General features: G+C 36.4%; 1 protein-coding gene across 2 annotated transcripts in view; it reads left to right on the top strand.

The window, feature by feature from the left end:
* LOC127841425 (ubiquitin carboxyl-terminal hydrolase 40-like) overlaps positions 1 to 18,672 on the top strand; it is a 56,466-nt gene that overhangs the window by 16,665 nt on the left and 21,129 nt on the right. For both annotated transcript variants that reach the window (XM_052370247.1, XM_052370246.1), the window contains exons 9-17: positions 807 to 1,016; positions 1,334 to 1,602; positions 3,787 to 3,938; positions 5,379 to 5,460; positions 5,997 to 6,162; positions 7,740 to 7,830; positions 13,580 to 13,653; positions 13,929 to 14,118; positions 17,057 to 17,159. In XM_052370247.1, coding sequence (XP_052226207.1) covers positions 807 to 1,016; positions 1,334 to 1,602; positions 3,787 to 3,938; positions 5,379 to 5,460; positions 5,997 to 6,162; positions 7,740 to 7,830; positions 13,580 to 13,653; positions 13,929 to 14,118; positions 17,057 to 17,159 — 1,337 coding nt within the window. The remainder of the gene's footprint in view (positions 1 to 806; positions 1,017 to 1,333; positions 1,603 to 3,786; positions 3,939 to 5,378; positions 5,461 to 5,996; positions 6,163 to 7,739; positions 7,831 to 13,579; positions 13,654 to 13,928; positions 14,119 to 17,056; positions 17,160 to 18,672) is intronic.

The raw sequence follows: 18,672 nt of genomic DNA, 5'->3' as shown, positions 1-18,672 counted from the left end.
TCATAGATACTTGACTAAGACAGTCTGGGAAACTGGGTCACTCAAGTAAGCACCATTCAAAGATACTTGACTAAGACAGTCTGTGAAACTGGGTCACTCAAGTAAGCACCATTCATAGATACTTGACTAAGACAGTCTGGGAAACTGGGTCACTCAAGTAAGCACCATTCATAGATACTTGACTAAGACAGTCTGGGAAACTGGGTCACTGAAGTAAGCACCATTCATAGATACTTGACTAAGACAGTCTGTGAAACTGGGTCACTCAAGTAAGCACCATTCATAGATACTTGTCTTAGACAGCTTGGGAAACTGAGCCACATTTGTACGCTCCATGCATAGATACTTGACTTAGACAGCCTGGGAAACTGAGCCACATTTGTACGCTCCATGCATAGATACTTGACTTAGAAAGCCTGGGAAACTGAGTAACATTTGTAAGCTCCATGCATAGATACTTGACTTAGACAGCCTGGGAAACTGGGTCACTCCGGTAAGCTGATGTAATAGAGACTAGCCTGATTGCAGCACACAAAACCAGCAAAACAAAAGCGTTTTGCAGTGTTTCATTATTGATCCCATCCCGAGTCCTATACTCATAGAATTGTCTGGTGACCCAGTGCAATTTTCAAATATTTCATTTTCACATGTTGGGACTAATTGATTTATGAATGCAGGGGCAAAAGTACCCATAGCTTGGAAAAAGTAAATGAAACACTAATTTTGTAGAAATTATCTTGACACTGATTGAGTAACTTTTTTATTAAAGTTTACAGTGTGAATGCTAATGCTATTTGACATTCCAGGAAGAAGAAGAGATCATTGTCCCCATCGATCCGATTACAGGTGGTGTTGATTTCCTGGAGTGTGAGTCCCCAATAGAGCTTGTCCAGTTCATATTGGCTCACGACATGAACAGGGGCATGACTGTGGACAAGATAGGTGGAGAGATACAGAAGCAGACTGGGATATCATGGAATAAACGCTTCAAGAGCAAATATGGGACCATGTCTAAGGTGGGCTTACATTGATATAACGGCATCAAAAGGACTTGTTGTTAATAGTATGGAAAGCTGTTTTGTTTGGCATGTACATTTAGATCCTGTTTAATGTTTTCCCTGATGTGTTTGTCTTATTTCCACTATTGTTCTCCTGTTTTTACTGTGCAATAATGCTAAATAAACACTTTTTTGTTCAGTTTTGAACCTTAAATCAACAAAAATATTATTTTTGGGAATGTGTTTTAATGGATATTATTTGATAGTATTCATACAATTTTGTCAAGTGTGTTCATGACATTACAACTGATCTTTTTCTTACTTATCTCTTCCAGTTTTTCGAGAAATATGATGACAAATTTCTGTTTGATCCAGTCACCAAGATAGTGTCTTTGAAAGACTACAGCAATGCAAAGAAGCCAACAAATACAAAACAAATATCAACCAACTGTGATACAAAACCATTCTGTGATTCACCTCATATCAGTGAAGGTAACCAGTCCAGAAATAATGGGAACCAGTCAGATAGCAGGTCACATCATGACAGGTCATCAGGACATCATGGGAAAAATGTTTCTGAGTCAGGAGATTCAAAAGGGAAAATGTAAATTTGAATTGTTTTCATCATTAATAAAATGAATTACATGTTGTGCCTCAATGTGACAAAATAATTATTTAATCACATCTGGAATGTATCTGCAATTGCTTTTGTTGTATTATTGGGTGCTTTGAAAAGACAGAAAATATGGGAATATGGTTGATGTAATATGTAAACCTTTAACAGACATCATATCACTCTTAAATAATATTTATCTTGTTTATGGTTTTGCAAAGTAATAAGTGAGTGCAAATTGGGATATTTGCTTCTAGCGAATAGAATTCACTTTTGCACATAGTTTTGTTCCATTGACTGATATAGTCATTTTTTAATCGAGACAGTAATTAACAAAGATGCAGGTATTCATTATTATCCCTCGCCATATGCGGAGGGATATTGTTTTGGCGTTGTCTGTCTGTCTGTCTTTCCATCCATCCGTCCGGAGCCATATCTTGGAAGTGCTTTGTGCGGATATCATTGAAACTAGGTATGAGTATATATATGGATAAGAGGATGATGCAAGCCAAATGGCATTGTACACCATCTGTAAATAACGGAGTTATGGCCCTTTGTATCTTGAAAAAATGCTTTTTAATATAAGCTTAGAGCTTTATCACCGTTCAAACATGTGCCAGAGCCATGAAACTTGCCATAGTTGTTCTCAATCATCCGGGGGTGCTTCACATTCAACAACCATAGTCCTAGGACACACATTGAGGTCAAAGGTCACAATTTGATGAATTATTCATTATTTAGTCATTCCTTTACTATGCATCAAGGGATTTTGTAAAACTGTCCGCAATTGTACTGCATTACTAGCTGCGTGTCAAATATAAGATCCAGGTTGCAAGGGTCATGGTCAAAGTCACACACAAAGGTCAAAATCACACATTTTGATTTAATATGCCTTATTATGCCCCCCTTTGAAGAAGATGGGGTATATTGCTTTGCTCATGTCGGTAGGTCGGTCGGTCCGTCCACCAGATGGTTGTCAGACGATAACTCAAGAACGCTTGGGCCTAGGATCATGAAACTTCATAGGTACATTGATCATGACTCACAGATGACCCCTATTGATTTTGAGGTCACTAGGTCAAAGGTCAAGATCACGATGACCCGAAATAGTTAAATGGTTTCCGGATGATAACTCAAGAACACATACGCCTAGCATCATGAAACTTCATGGGTAGATTGATCATGACTCGCAGATGACCACTTTTGAATTTGAGGTCACTAGGTCAAAGGTCAAGGTCACGGTGATTCGAAATAGTAAAATTGTTTCCAGATGATAACTCAAGAACGCATACGCCTAGGATCATGAAACTTCATGTGTAGATTGATCATGACTCGCAGATGATCCCTATTGATTTTCAGGTCACTAGGTCAAAGGTCAAGGTCACGGTGACCCGAAATAGTAAAATGGTTTCCGGATGATAACTCAAGAACGCATACGCCTAGGATCATGAAACTTTATGCGTAGATTGATCATGACTCGCAGATGACCCCTATTGATTTTCAGGTCACTAGGTCAAAGGTCAAGGTCACGGTGACCCTGATATAGTAAAATGGTTTCCGGATTATTACTCAAGAAAGCATACGCCTAGGATCATGAAACTTCATGGGTAGATTGAAAGCATCATTTGGCTTACTGGGGGGCATTGTGTTTCTCAAAGAAATCTTGTTTGGTAAGAATTCTACCATACTGAAATGGATTCTCAAAATGTCCTGATGTAATTGTTCTCAATTATCAGACACAACCCTTCACTTATACCTTTTCTTTTAGTTCTACACCCATCCATAAACAAAATTTATTTGGCGGAGGATATCAATTCAACGAATTTGCTTGTTAGATATAATAAAGAGATGTCACTCAGTTAATCTTACATAGATATTGGCAATAAAAAAGTTATTGGTTAGATTGAACATACCAGACTGGGAAAAATGCTTGTGTGTAAATGTTAACCTGGATTAGCCGGGGCAGTCTGCAGAGGCTTATGAGGGACATCGCTCCACTTTTATGGAATTTGCTTTAAAGATGTCCCTTCTCAACAAAAATCTTGTTGAAGTTGAAAGTTTCCTCCCTGATTTATCTGTGTGCTTTGCACAGCCGAATCTTAACTCGCTTAACTCACATGCATTCATCCCAATATTTCCAGAACAAAGGTCAATTTATCAGTAATGTTCATTCAGCAACAGACCTCGGCCTGGCTCGACGTGGTTCGACTTCAATGACAGCCGTGTGCAGCCAATCTATGAGAGGGCTCTGGAGAAACAGTTCTCTGGCAAGGAGAGTGCCTACATGCTCTTCTATAGGAAACAGACCATGCTTAGACCTCCAAATGGTGGGTAGTACGTAATCATTGTTAATATTATTTTACAAAGTCAATAGGTCCTTTGGTCTGCCATAAGCTTTTCTGTTGTTAATCCTAATTGTTTATAACAGGAAAATGGTGTATGTCCGATTATATATATTTCAATGTCAAATGTTTAATTTTTAGCTAGACTGTTTTCGGGGGAAACCCAAGGTATTGTCATAGCTAGCTCGTCGTGTCGTGTCGTCCGCTGTCCGCAGTAGGAGTCATGCTTAAACCTTACCATTGGCTCTAAAATCAAAGTGCTTCCACCTACAACTTTTAAACTTCATATGTAGATGCACTTTGATGAGTTCTACATGCCACACCCATTTTTGTGTCACTAGGTCAAAGGTCAAGGTCACTGTGACCTCTAAAAAAATAAAAACATTCTGACAAGCTTTCATTTATTCAAAACGGCACCCGCAGCCAAGCGTTGGCACCCGTTATGTGGTGCTCTTGTTAGTTTACATGTTTAATTTTTAGAGTTAACACCACAAGCATTGATAAAGTTTTATTTATAATGTTAATAATGTGTTTACACAAAGTTAAAACAAATTCAATTGCATTATGTTTTACCAAACACCCATGTTAATTTTGAAAAAAATATTTGCATATTGTATATACAATACAAAGTGTTTATTCATTAATCTTCAATTAACTATTTCAAAAATGTGTATGTATATGTGTCGTGTTCTGAGAAAACTGGGTTTAATGCATGTGCGTAAAGTGTCGACCCAGATTAGCCTGTGCAGTCCGCACAGGCTAATCAGGGACGACACTATCCGCCTTATCCGTATTTTCATGTAGAAGAGACGTCCTTTAAACGAAAAATACCATTAAAGCGGAAAGTGTCTTCCCTGATTAGCCTGTGCGGACTGCACAGGCTAATCTGGGATGACACTTTACGTACATACATTAAGCCCCGTTTTCTCAGAAGGCGACTCATATTAAGAGTCATGCTCCATATTCAACTGGTTATATTGCCTTAGGATATGCAGAGTAATGGCCCTTCATTAACTGAATACTGGCATCTTTAACAATTCCTGTTTCTTATTGACTTATGGTTTACGATCTGTCTGTGAGTATGTCACACTTTTCTGGATCCTGCGATAACTTTAAAGGTTTTTCATATTTTTTCATGAAACTTGAAACATGGATAGATGGCAATATGAATATTATGCACGTCATTTCATTTTCTTCCTACGTCAAAAATTCTGGTTGCCATGGCAACAAATTTAAAAAATATTCTGACAATGGTGGAGCCGGTTGGGGACTTATATTGCTTGGCAATAGTCTTGTTTAATTGGATGTCACAAAATTGATGTAATTAATCGGTTTAATATTGTCTTACAACTTTCAAGTGGTCATAATTCTGAAACACAGCTTGTGTTCTTTCTATGGGTCCATATTTATGACTTTGTTTTTCAGCTCAAGGAAACAAGCTGTATTATATACCCGAAAATCTTATTACCATAGTAACAAAAGATAATTCCAAACTGGAAGCTGAGAGGTAATTTTACCCAGGAATCATGTTTTAAATTGAATGGAATTATTTAATGTGTTTGTGGATGATTTGAAACCATGATATATTTGTATATATATCCCAACAAATTATGTAGCTACAATTTGTTTCACATTCTTGATTGATAACGATAAAGATTGATAATCATGTTAAGTGCTTAATGTTTAAATGCTATGTATATACAATCAAATGAAATAGTAGCCTTAAAGAGACGCCACTCTGTTAGTTTACATGCATATATATTCATGATTTTAACAACTTTATTCTACCACAAAACCCTCACCTGTCCAAAATGGCTGGAACATAGTTGAGGAGATACATGCAAGTTCATCAGTTGTACCTCCTTCTAAAGGCACATTTTTGACTCTTCAAACCATTTGTTGTATCGAAACTGATCATCATTTTAGTCTTCTTTTTTTAAATTAAAAAAAAAATGCAAATGCATATCTTTCATGGATAAATTTTGTTTTGTTTGCCTTCTGTAAATGTGTGTCTTTTTGTCGAATGCTAGTTATATTTTTCAGAATTGCCTATGAAAAAGCAATCAACAAACTCACATTGGTTGTACACTACTCCTGCTTCTACAAGTACAGAGAGGGCGCCCTGAAAGCATTGCCTGGAGCAGTTACCTCCAAACTTGAGATTGACCAAAGGGACACCACTGCAACTCTCTACAAGACTGCATTGGAGGTGCATTTGAATATCATTACTGTATCAAAGATTAAACAAGAATATTGGTAATATAGGCAATATGGAGGCAGGGGGTACGGACATTAGCCCTCTCAGACATTAGCCCATAGGACAGAAGCCCCTAGGACATTATCCCCTTCAAAAAAGTGAACGCTGGGACATTAGCCCTCAAGTGTTTCAAAACGTTCATAACTTTTTTTAAAGTAAGTACTTTTATTCCATTTGTTTAATTTACATGTAAATACATACAATTATTAATATGTTGAAGTCTAATACATATATTTTTTCAATATATAGCTTGTACCACACACGTAAATTTTAGTGTTTTTTAACAATTTCTTTACTATTTTACTATTACTATTGTTGGTTTATAAATTAACTATGAAGTATTTTTTACTTTGAAAGATGTTCATATTTTTGTTTCCTCTTTAACTACAAGATACAATGAAAATTGCATATTGAACGTAAAACATGGTTTTATATACATATACTAAGTGCTCTGTTTGTTACTAAACATCTTATAATTTCATCTTGATATTTATATCATTTTCTACCTTTTAATTGCATTTCATTTTAAAAAAGATAAAATTAAATGCCTAAAAAATGATTTTAAAAATAGGTAGGAGCTAACGTCCTAAGGGGCTTTTGTCCTTAGGGGCAAATGTCCTAGGGGGCTTATGTCCTAGGGGGCTTTTGTCCTAGGGGGCTAATGTCCTAGGGGGCTTATGTCCTAGGGGGCTTTTGTCCTAGGGGGCTTATGTCCTAGGGGGCTTTTGTCCTAGGGGGCTTATGTCCTAGGGGGCTAATGTCCTAGGGGGCTTATGTCCTAGGGGGCTAATGTCCTAGGGGGCTTATGTCTTAGGGGGCTAATGTCCTAGGGGGCTAATGTCCTAGGGGGCTTTTGTCCTAGGGGCTATTTTCCTAGGGGCTAATGTCCGAGAGGGCTAATGTCCTACACTCATGAAGGTAGATGTTAATGACTGTGCATGCATTGTAGTGAAAGAGTGGACAGTGCTAGCTCAATATTTAGAATATTACTCTCTTTGCTTGTATCACTTTTATGAAAACGTGTTTGTTTTTTAGCCTGTGCAATAGGCTCGCATGACTTAAAATGCAACAAAAGAACAACAAATCTAACAGCACTCATTTAATAGTGTTGTTTTATATTCTTAGTTTTAGGAAATGTAATTATTAGTTCACTCCAGATTATTAGCTTCTTTGTTTTCTGTGTTCACTCTTTCAATTAAATGCAATCAATAATAAAGCAATTAATCATGTCAAAACTGAATAACATTGCAAATGTTTTACTTATTTCTTTGGTTAGTGTAAAGATCATAATAATGATGACTTAAGATAGTCAATAAATAGAAATGCATTTTGTTTTTGTCCAAGAGTTTATAGAAAATGGCAAAAAAAGCCACGTATTTTTGTTAACCAATACAAAGATACATATAAACCTGTGATTGGTAAACTCAGTAATCCATTGGTATGTTTCTTCTGGTTAATTTGTTTAATGAGCAGTTTATTTTTTATATTGTGGATTTGTCTGTGTTCAAAGTGTGTATGTGTGTTTTCAGGTAGGAATGGATTATCTGCCCTGTGACAAATTTGTGATCAGTACTTTCAAAGAGCTTGCAGCGGGAGGCCATGTGTATGATGACATCATAGGTAGCTATAAAACCCTCATTGAATGTGTGTGTGTGTGTGTTTGCTACTTAGAATTGTGCTGTGAGACTTTATTTGCCACTATTCGCAGCTTGTTTGACCATAAGTATTGTATTCCAATGAAATGGTAACTATGGTTTATCATATAACTGCATTCAAATCAATGGGATAATTGCCAATAACAAAAAAACTTTTTGCTTTATCAGATCAATTTTGTTTTGTTTGGGTTAGTTGATTGTAAATCTTACATATTTTATTGCAGTGTGACATCATACCAATTGATTAAGCTTGTAGTAAACCAAAATTGTGTTTAAACATATTTGAAAACTTTTGTTTATATGATTCATGAGCTTAGGATAACACATTGAAGAGAATATAATTTTAGTATTGGATAGAGTTTGTTATTCCTGACACAGAACATTTGAGCATTGTTAACCCTTTGCATGCTGGGAAATTTGTCGTCTGCAAAAATGTTGTCTGCTGAATTTCTAAAATTAGCATTTTCTTTGATTTTTTTTAAAGAATACTATCAGAATAGCAAACAGTTTGGATCCTGATGAGACGCCATGTTCTGTGGTGTCTCATCTGGATCCAAACTGTTTGCAAAGGCCTTCAAAATTCGGTTCCAGCACTGGAAGAGTTAAAACCTTGCACTTGTCAATTACTCAACATCGTATGCCTGAGAAAGGTCTTGACACAATGTTGGCATACATTCTCTATAATTATCTCTCTGCATCTGCTGCTTTGTCATCACAAACAGCTTATTAATTAATGTAATTAGCTGGATAGAAATATTTACCTTAATATAGTTAATATTACCTGTCTCTCCGTCTTCATTATGAATCGACTTGTGGAAACCATGACACCAGTTGTATTGAATACATTCAATGAAACTTCATACAATTTTAAGGGATCAAAAGAAGAAGCACTTAGTAATGGGACCATAATTCATATTTTAATAGAGTAAATTAGAGTTATTGTTCTTATTGCATTAAATTTCATTGAGTCAAAAATGTGGGTTATTGAAGCTGGCTAGATTACAGTCATTTTAAGCTCCACTGGCCAAAGGCAAGCGGGGCTTATGTCATGGTCCTGTGTCCGTCGTGTGTGCGTCCGTGTGTGCGTCCGTGCGTTAACTTTTTCTTTAAACATCTTCTTCTCCTTAACTACTCGTCCAAATCTGATGAAATTTCTCAGGAATGTTCCTGTGGTGAACCTCTTTCAAATTTGTTCAAATTATGCCCCTGGGGTCAAATTTGACCCTGCCCCGGGGGGTCAAAAAATTGAAAATTTGCTTATATAAGGCCTTTTTTGTGCAAACTTTATAAATCTTCTTGTCCATAACCATTAGGCCTAGGGCTACCAAATTTGGTATGTATTGACATCTTATAGTCCTCTACCAAGTTTGTTCAAATTATGCCCCTGGGGTCAAATTTGACCCTGCCCCGGGGGGTCAAAAAATTGAAAATTTGCTTATATAAGGCCTATTTTGTGCAAACTTTAAAAATCTTCTTGTCCGTAACCATTGGGCCTAGGGCTACCAAATTTGCTATGTAGTGACATCTTATAGTCCTCTACCAAGTTTGTTCAAATTATGCCCCTGGGGTGAAATTTTACCCTGCCCCGGGGGTCAAAACATTGAAAATTTGCTTATATAAGGCCTATTTGTGCAAACTTTAAAAATCTTCTTGTCCATAACCGTATGGCATAGGGCTACCAAATTTGGTATGTAGTGACATCTTATTGTCCTCTACCAAGTTTGTTCAAATTATGCCTCTGGGGTCAAATTTGACCCTGCCTCGGGGGGTTAAAAAATTGAAAATTTGCTTATATAAGGCCTATTTTGTGCAAACTTTAAAAATCTTCTTGTCCATAACCATTGGGCCTAGGGCTACTTAATTTGGTATGTAGTGATATCTAATAGTCGTCTACCAAGTTTGTTCAAATTATGCCCCTGGTGTCAAATTTGACCTTGCCCCGGGGGGTTAAAAAATTGAAAATTTGCTTATATAAGGCCTATTTTGTGCAAACTTTAAAACTCTTCTTGTCCATAACCATTGGGCCTAGGGCTACCAAATTTGCCATGTAGTGACATCTTATAGTCCTCTACCAAGTTTGTTCAAATTATGCCCCTGGTGTCAAATTTGACCCTGCCCCGGGGGGTAAAAAAATTGAAAATTTGCTTATATAAGGCCTATTTTGTGCAAACTTTAAAAATCTTCTTGTCAATAACCATTGGGCCTAGGGCTACCAAATTTGCTATGTAGTGACATCTTATAGTCCTCTATCAAGTTTGTTCAAAATATGCCCCTGGGGTCAAATTTGACCCTGCCCCGGGGGGTCAAAAAATTGAAAATTTGCTTATATAAGGCCTATTTTGTGTAAACTCTAAAAATCTTCTTGTCCGTAACCATTGGGCCTAGGGCTACCAAATTTGCTATGTAGTGACATCTTATAGTCCTCTACCAAGTTTGTTCAAAATATGCCCCTGGGGTCAAATTTGACCCTGCCCCGGGGGGTCAAAAAATTGAAAATTTGCTTATATACCGTAAATCCACGAATATAATACGCCCTCGTGAAAATCCGAGTAAAATACGCACTAAAAAAATCAGTTTCCGAAATCGGCCATTTCCGAAAAAATGTGTCAATATATTTTTGTGCTGTGAAAATAGCAAACCAATTTGGTGTTGTCAACTATCTGTTACCCAGGTATATTGATCGGGATGTGTTATAGTGCTGTTGTTATGACAGTTGCATAATAAATATCTCTGTCTATTGTTTATATTACCATTGATTGTTACCGATAACACACGGGCTGACATCCGGGTCAAGCAGTCATAATTACAAAAGAAAGAAGCAGAGACGCTGTTTTTTGTTTTCACATTTAATTCAATTTGACAATATTCGGGACGATAATAATTATAATAATAATAAAGTAATAAGAAGACAAAATGGTTACTTCCGTTTTTATAGTTGTCTAGATGAATTACTTTTTCTTTGTTCGAGTTACAAACTCGATACTTTAATATAACTTAAAATACAATTAAACCGCTGGTGTTTTTCATGATCTAGTTAATTAAAATACGCTGCTGTCATTAAGGCTAAGTTTGGGAGTAATAAAAACAAATTAATTAATTATCACCTTTCAATTTAATTCGGCAATCAGCAGACAGGTGTAATAGACTATTAGCATCATAAAACTAATTATTTAATTACCACTCTTTACTTCAGATATGGTAAATATGCGGTAGAAAGATAAATAGTGGTCAGCTAAGAAATAAATATTTACGGGTATTGAAAGTGTTTTTTTTCATTTGCTAATCTTTTTATACGACTTAGCGTCCAGTCGCTATTTTGTAAGCAGACAACCATATTAACTGTGTATTCAAAGTATACAGTGTCTGCGCATGGATGACCCAATATTATCCGATAGCTCCTCCCGTTCTCCCGTTTCATTCGACAACGTCATTTCATGTGTAAGCGAGCTCAAGTTTGATTGGCCAGCTACCATGCGCACTTCAATAACAATAATGTCAAGCGATGTCTCATAATCGGGTACAGACCGGGTTTCGTTTACTGTTCGAATTGCAAACACTTTCATTAAAACAAAGAGACAAATATAGAAAACCAGTTACGATATAAATGGCGGATGTTTTCAATGAAATTTTACTAGATTTTCGCATTTTTACAAATAAGGTTTTTATTGAGCCAAATCCTCAATATTTTTGCAAATGACTCAAATGGCGAACGACAGCGCGAACCCTGTTGCACCCCTTTGATGTAATGGTGTAGTTCAAAATGGCTGCCGCGAAGCGAATAACAGCGATTAAGTTGAAAATTTGCACAGGAAAAATTTTGTTCTGCTTTTAACTCGTATATTATACGCACCCCCTACTTGAAGAAAAAATCGGCAGGTAAAAAAGTGCGTATTATATTCGTAGATTTACGGTAAGGCCTATTTTGTGTAAACTCTTAAAATCCTTTTGTCCATAACCATTGGGCCTAGGGCTACCAAATTTGGTATGTAGTGACATCTTATAGTCCTGTACCAAGTTTGTTCAAATTATACCCCTGGGGTCAAATTTGACCCTGCCCCGGGGAGTCAAAAAATTGAAAATTTGCTTATATAAGGCCTATTTTGTGAAAACTTTAAAAATCTTCTCGTCCATAACCATTGGGCTTAGGGCTACCAAATTTGGTATGTAGATGCATCTAATAGTCCTCTACCAAGTTTGTTCAAATTATGCCTCTGGGGTCAAATTTGACCCTGCCCTGGGGGGTAAAAAAATCGAAAATTTGCTTATATAAGGCCTATTTTGTGCAAACTTTAAAAATCTTTTTGTCCATAACTGTATGGCATAGGGTTACCAAATTTGGTATGTAATGACATCTTATAGTCCTCTACCAAGTTTGTTCAAATTAAGCCCCTGGGATCAAATTTGACCGTTCCCCAGGGGTCACAAAATTGAACATATGCTTATATTGGGCCCATTTTTTGCAAACTATAAAAATCTTGTCCATAACCATTGGGCCTATTTCTACCAAATTCGGTAGGTAGTGACATCTAATAGTTATCTACTTAGTTTGTTCAAATTATGCCCCTAGGAACAAATTTGACCTTGCCCCAGGGGTCACAAAAATGAACATATGCTTAAATAAGGCCTATTTTGTGCAAACTTTAAAAATCTTCTTGTTCTTAATTATAGAGCCTAGGGCTACTAAATTTGGTATGTAGTGATATCTAATAGTCGTCTACCAAGTTTGTTCAAATTATTTCCCTGGGCTCAAATTTGACCCGGCCCCGGGGGTCACAAAACTGAACATATGACGTTTACCAGTGGAGATTACTGCGGTCGTTTGGCTGTGACGAACAACAATATCAACATCTTGTGAACATGAGATAAAACCCTTTTTAATAACTAATGATTAATTGTTCCATTTGTGAATCGTGACTGATCATGAATTGTTGAAATGATTGTCAATTGCTCAACAATCCATATATATTTCTGACCATTTTATAATTTTCTTAATATAAGTTATGAATTGATCTTAGAAGTCAAATGTATTACTTAATTAAATACATTTATAAATATAAAGAAATAATCTTTAGATTATCATAATATTCTCAGGCCTGTTGGTCCTAGGGATGTGTGGGTTGATGAGCAATTTCTCCTTTTATCACAATTATTTCTACCCTACCTGATCATTTCCTTCATATTCCATTTTAATTCAATTGACGTCTGCAACCTCTTTCAAATTGGGAAAGTCCAAAATGTGTTGTTTGGTAAAGGGTTAAGGCATTTTGATTCCTATGGGTCTTGTGAATCTGTTTCAAATCAAATGCGTAGATTTGATCATCAGCATCTAAAAATATGTGAAATAGAAAGAACGACAATATCTTTTGGAGAGATAAATGTACCTACGTTATAAGCAAAGGACCTGTGCAACAATTCCCTGGCTTTTTTGTCTGTTTAGTTAACACAGTAGTAACTTTTTCCATATATAAAAATGCTCACCCTTCCAACTTTAAGTGCCCAGTGGGACGAGGGATAGAAAGAGAAAGTCACATGCTTGAGTACATTTCAACCCATGCGCATTACACGTTTTTTTCGCAAAGAAAAAACAATGGAGCGATACAGGCCCATCATGGCCCTCTTTTTTAACTTTGTTGATTAATTCTTTGTACAATAGTTCTGCAGTTTAACAATGCTCATTCTTGGCTTTGTTGAGAAAAGACTGTATTTTCTTGAAGAATCACCTGATTTGCCACTACAGCACTGCATCATTCAAGACGGTGCTCAGTTGTTTATTTGGGATGGCTCAACAGTAAGTGGTAATTGGTCTCTGATATTCTAGAGTATGATTTCAAGTCCCACATTGTGTTATGTTTATAGAATTTTTGCTTAATTCTGGTGCAGTTAGTATACTATTTTTTATTGTTCATGAAATTTATTATTGAACTGATTTCTATTAAAAATGTGTCTTTTTAACCAAGAAATCACAAGGAACATGTGATAAAAAAGATTAAAAAAAACATGTTTTATTTATCCTAGAGGAGGTTATTACATATATTACATTTTAAGATGTGTTTGAATTATCAGGTTGAAAATTCCCCAATTCCTCATGGCTGTGACAGTGAACCAGTGTTCATCACTGTGGTGTATGACCTTGACCTTCAGTTCAGCTATGGGTTCTCAAGGTCACTGACCTTGCAAGAGGTCAAGGTTGTCATATGTGACTTCATCAGGAGTGTGCCTGAAAATTTGCAGCTAAAGAAAGTGACAGAGAAAGGTTGTGAAACTGTGTGTTATTATCTGTCAGTTCTTAACTTTGAAGTCTTAAATGTAAACAAATACTTAACATTTTACTAACTGTTGACATTTATATTTCTATGATTGTTGGTTTTTTGTGAATTATTGATTAATGTTTTGTATAATTTTAATGCCCATGTTACTGGATTTTCCTGTTTTTGAGCTCACCTGAGCACAACGTGCTCATGGTGAGCTTTTGTGATCGCTTTTTGTCTGTCGTGCGGCGTCCGTTGTGCGGCGTCAACATTTGCCGTGTTAACACTCTAGAGGCCACATTTATTGTCCAATTGTTCATGAAATTTGGTCAGAAGATTGGTCTCAATGATATCTTGGATGAGTTCGAAAATGGTTACATTTGCTTGAAAAACATGGCTGCCAAGGGGCGGGGCATTTTTCCTTATATGGCTATAGAAAATACTTGTTAACACTCTAGAGGCCACATTTATTTCCGATCTTCATGAAACTTGGTCAGAAGATTCATCCCAATAATATCTTGGACATGTTCAAAAATGATGTGGGTTGGTTGAAAAACATGGCCGCCAGGGGGCGGGGCATTTTCCTTTTATGGCTATAGTTAAACCTTGTTAACACTCTAGAGGACACATTTATTTTCCGATCTTCATGAAACTTGGTAAGAAGATTGGTTGTCAAGGATATCTTGGATGAGTTTGTAAATGGTTACGTTTGTTTGAAAAACATGGCTGCAAAGGGGCGGGGCATTTTTCCTTATATGGCTTTATATATGGCTTTAGTAAAACCTTGTTAATACTCTAGAGGCCACATTTATTGTCTAATCTTCAGGAAATTTGGTCAGAAGATTGGTCTCAATGATATCTTGGATAAGTTCGAAAATGGTTGTTTTCTTGAAAAACATGGCTGCCAAGGGGCGGGGCATTTTTCCTTATATGGCTATATATGGCTATAGTAAACCCTTGTTAACACTCTGGAGGCCACATTTATTGTCTAATCTTCATGAAACTTGGTAAGAAGATTCATCCATATAATATATTGGACTAGTTCGAAAATTATGCCAGTTGGTTGAAAAACATGGCCACCAGGGGGCGGGGCATTTTTCCTTATATGGCTATATATGGCTAAATTAAAATCTTGTTAACACTCTACAGGCCACATTAATTGTCTAATCTTCATGAAACTTGGTCAGAAGATTCATCTCAATGATATCTTGAATGAGTTCGAAAATGGTTTCCATTGCTTTCAAAACATGGCCACCAGGGGGCGGGGCATTTTTACTTATATGGCTATATATGGCTTTAGTAAAACCTTGTTAACACTCTAGAGGCCACATTTATTGTCCAATCTTCATGAAATTTGGTCAGAAGATTGGTCTCAATGATATCTTGGATGAGATAGAAAACGGTTACATTTGCTTGAAAAACATGGCTGCCAAAGGGCGGGGCATTTTTCCTAATATGGCTATATATGGCTATAGTAAAATCTTGTGAACACTCTAGAGGCCACATTTATTGTCCAATCTTCATGAAACTTGATCAGAACATTCACCCCAAAGATATCTTGGATGAGTTTGAAAATTGTTGCGGTTGGTTGAAAAACATGGCCGCAAAGGGGGCGTGACATTTTTCCTAATATAGCTATAGTTAAACCTTGTTAAAGCTCTAGAAGCCACATTTATTGTCCGATCATCATGAAACCTGGTCAGAAGATTTGTCCCATTGATATCTTGAACAAGTTCGAAAATGGTTCCAGTTGCTTGAAAAACATGGCCACCAGGGGGCGGGGCATTTTTATTCCCACGGATTGAAAGATTGGGGGTATATTGTTTTTGGCCTGTCTGTCATTGTATGTATCCGTGTGTGTGTGTGTGTCCCAAAACTTTAACCAAAACTTCAACCTTCTTCATAATTTTTGCAATATTTAACATAGCAACTTGATATTTGGCATGCATGTGTCTCTCATGGAGCTGCACATTTTGAGTGCTGAAAGGTCAAGGTCATCCTTCAAGGTCAAAGGTAAAAAAAAAGTCCAAAACTTTAACCTTCTTCCTAACTTTTGCAATGTTGAACACAGCAACTTGATATTTGGCATGCATGTGTATCTCATGGAGCTGCACATTTTGAGTGGTGAAAGGTCAAGGTCATCCTTCAAGGTCAAAGGTAAAAACAAAAGTCCAAAACTTTAACCTTCTTCATAACTTTTGCAATATTGAACATAGCAACTTGATATTTGGCATGCATGTGTATCTCATGGAGCTGCACATTTTGAGTGTTGAAAGGTCAAGGTCATCCTTCAAGGTCAAAGGTCAACAACAAAAAATCAAAGCGGCGTATTAGGGGGCATTGTGTTTCTGACAAACACATCTCTTGTTCCTTATATGGCTTCATGAATCTTCATGAAACTTTGTCAGAATATTTGTTTAAATGATATCTTGGATGTGTATGAAAATGGTTCTGGTCTGTTGAAAAACGTGGCTGCCAGGGTGTTCACTAGTCATGAAAGTTGGTAAGAACATTTTTTCTAATGACATCTTGGGCTGCACAGAACAGGTCAGTTCCTTTGAATCTCAGGTGAGCAACTTTGGGCCTTTCAGGCCCTCTTGTTTTAATGATTGTGGCCACAAATATAAGGAATTAATTACCAAAACAGTATGAATGTCCGGCATGATTTGCTTTAAGAGAGATAATCAAAAATATACTTAAAATTACTTATTATTATTGTTGAGCAATTTAGATATATTAGTATTAACACATTTTCATACCTTTATATTTTTAAGTTTGTGTCAAATGTCCCATCCGAAATGTGTTAACCTATGAGTTTGTATAGGATAAGGCAAAGTGTTCAGCCTGATACAACTGTAAAAACCTAACATTGTATACAGTAGTTCAACACACAACCTTTATGTTTTCAGAGAATCTTGAGAATCTTAAATCCTTATTTTACAGGAGATGCCAAGGGGTTTACAAACTCAGATGAATATTCAACTGTTAAAGAGCTGGGCTTACAAGATGGTGATCGACTATTGGCAATAGACAAAAGTCAGAAAGGGTCAGTGGATTAAATTAACTGATTAGATTTTAGCGCTGGGCAACGTCCAAATTGAAAGCTTAAGGTGAATGGATAACTGTTTAAACTAGGGATGGCAACGAATACCGATTTCGGTATTCGAATATTCGGTCACCCTTCCGAACGAATATTCGGATATTCGGTCAACATCTGTTGGAAAAAAGTCAACTTTGTTTACCGTACCATTACTCCATGAATTCTACTTTCGTGTTTACCGGAAGTTCACCGGAAGTGACTAAATATTGACACAGCGTTGCCGTCGCTAATTCGAAGCTGATTTTGTTGATTACTTTTTATTGTTAACATTGAATGACAGAAACTGTTTTTAAACTATTAATATCGTACATCAACAATAGAACTAAAAACATAATATTACATGACGACAAAATAATAACATGACAAAACAGTCAGATCTACATATAATTAAACCTGAACTTAAACGAATTATGTACATAGCCACAATACACTTTGAACCTGTTTAACAGACTAAATAGCCAGTCTTTTAAAGTTGCCACGTTTAAAAGACACTTGGATCGGCGACTTCTTATCGGATGATGTCGTGAAATACTTCCAAACAGCGGAAGGCGAAGGTGGCATTTTGCTTGGACAGATATTTACTTAATGCGTGTAGCAATTATAATATTTTCAATTAAATGAGGGTGCAATACCAAAAACATTCTTTAAGTATAATACCTGATTGAATATTGAGTAATTAATGAATGTTTGGACCATACGATACGCAAATACTCATTAGAGGTTGAGTAAATTATTTTCTAAAAGCTTTTTTGATTTGACAACGTGATTATAACTATACGATCTGTTTTGTTTTTCACACCAAGTCGGCTCTTTCTTTACTCATTTAATCTTTGATCATTTTAAATGTAATACGAGATATTAGATCAAGACGGGTCGGTGTTTTAATTGCCATACGGTCTTATTTGTTTTTTACACAAAGTTGGCTTTTCCTTTATTCATTTAATCTTTGATAATTTTAAATGTAATTCGAGTCATTGGATCAAGTGCAGGTCGGTGTTTTGATTGCCGACGCGATTTGCACCTATCATAATTTTGACACAAAGTGTCTGGCTTTGTTAGCGGGATTTATGACCGGTGTCGCGTGAGAATTGCACGACCGTGAATTTCTTAAGATAAACCGGAAGTCTTGCATTTCTCACGTTACCCCCGTGAGAATTACAAACCCGCTGACCGTGAAAACATTAAGACCAATGTCCGATACAAGTAGCACTTATTTAATTTGAATTTGTAGTAGTTTTGTTAATATATAAAGTACAAAATGACTTTTTACATCAAGAATGCAAAAAACTTCTGTTCGGATTGTTGTTATTTCCGGACATTAATTCACCATAGCGACGCATTATCGCGCCAACCGGAATAAACATTATGACACGAGGAACAACGTTTTTGACAATGTTTGAAGCAACATTTTACGGATACAAAGTCTTTGAAATTACTTGATTTTTTATTTTTTCTTCCG

The sequence above is a fragment of the Dreissena polymorpha genome, chromosome 8 (genome assembly GCF_020536995.1).
Source record: "Dreissena polymorpha isolate Duluth1 chromosome 8, UMN_Dpol_1.0, whole genome shotgun sequence".
Taxonomy (NCBI): domain Eukaryota; kingdom Metazoa; phylum Mollusca; class Bivalvia; order Myida; family Dreissenidae; genus Dreissena; species Dreissena polymorpha.
Note: the sequence above shows the minus strand (reverse complement) of the source record. Positions and strands in the feature narration are given on the sequence as shown.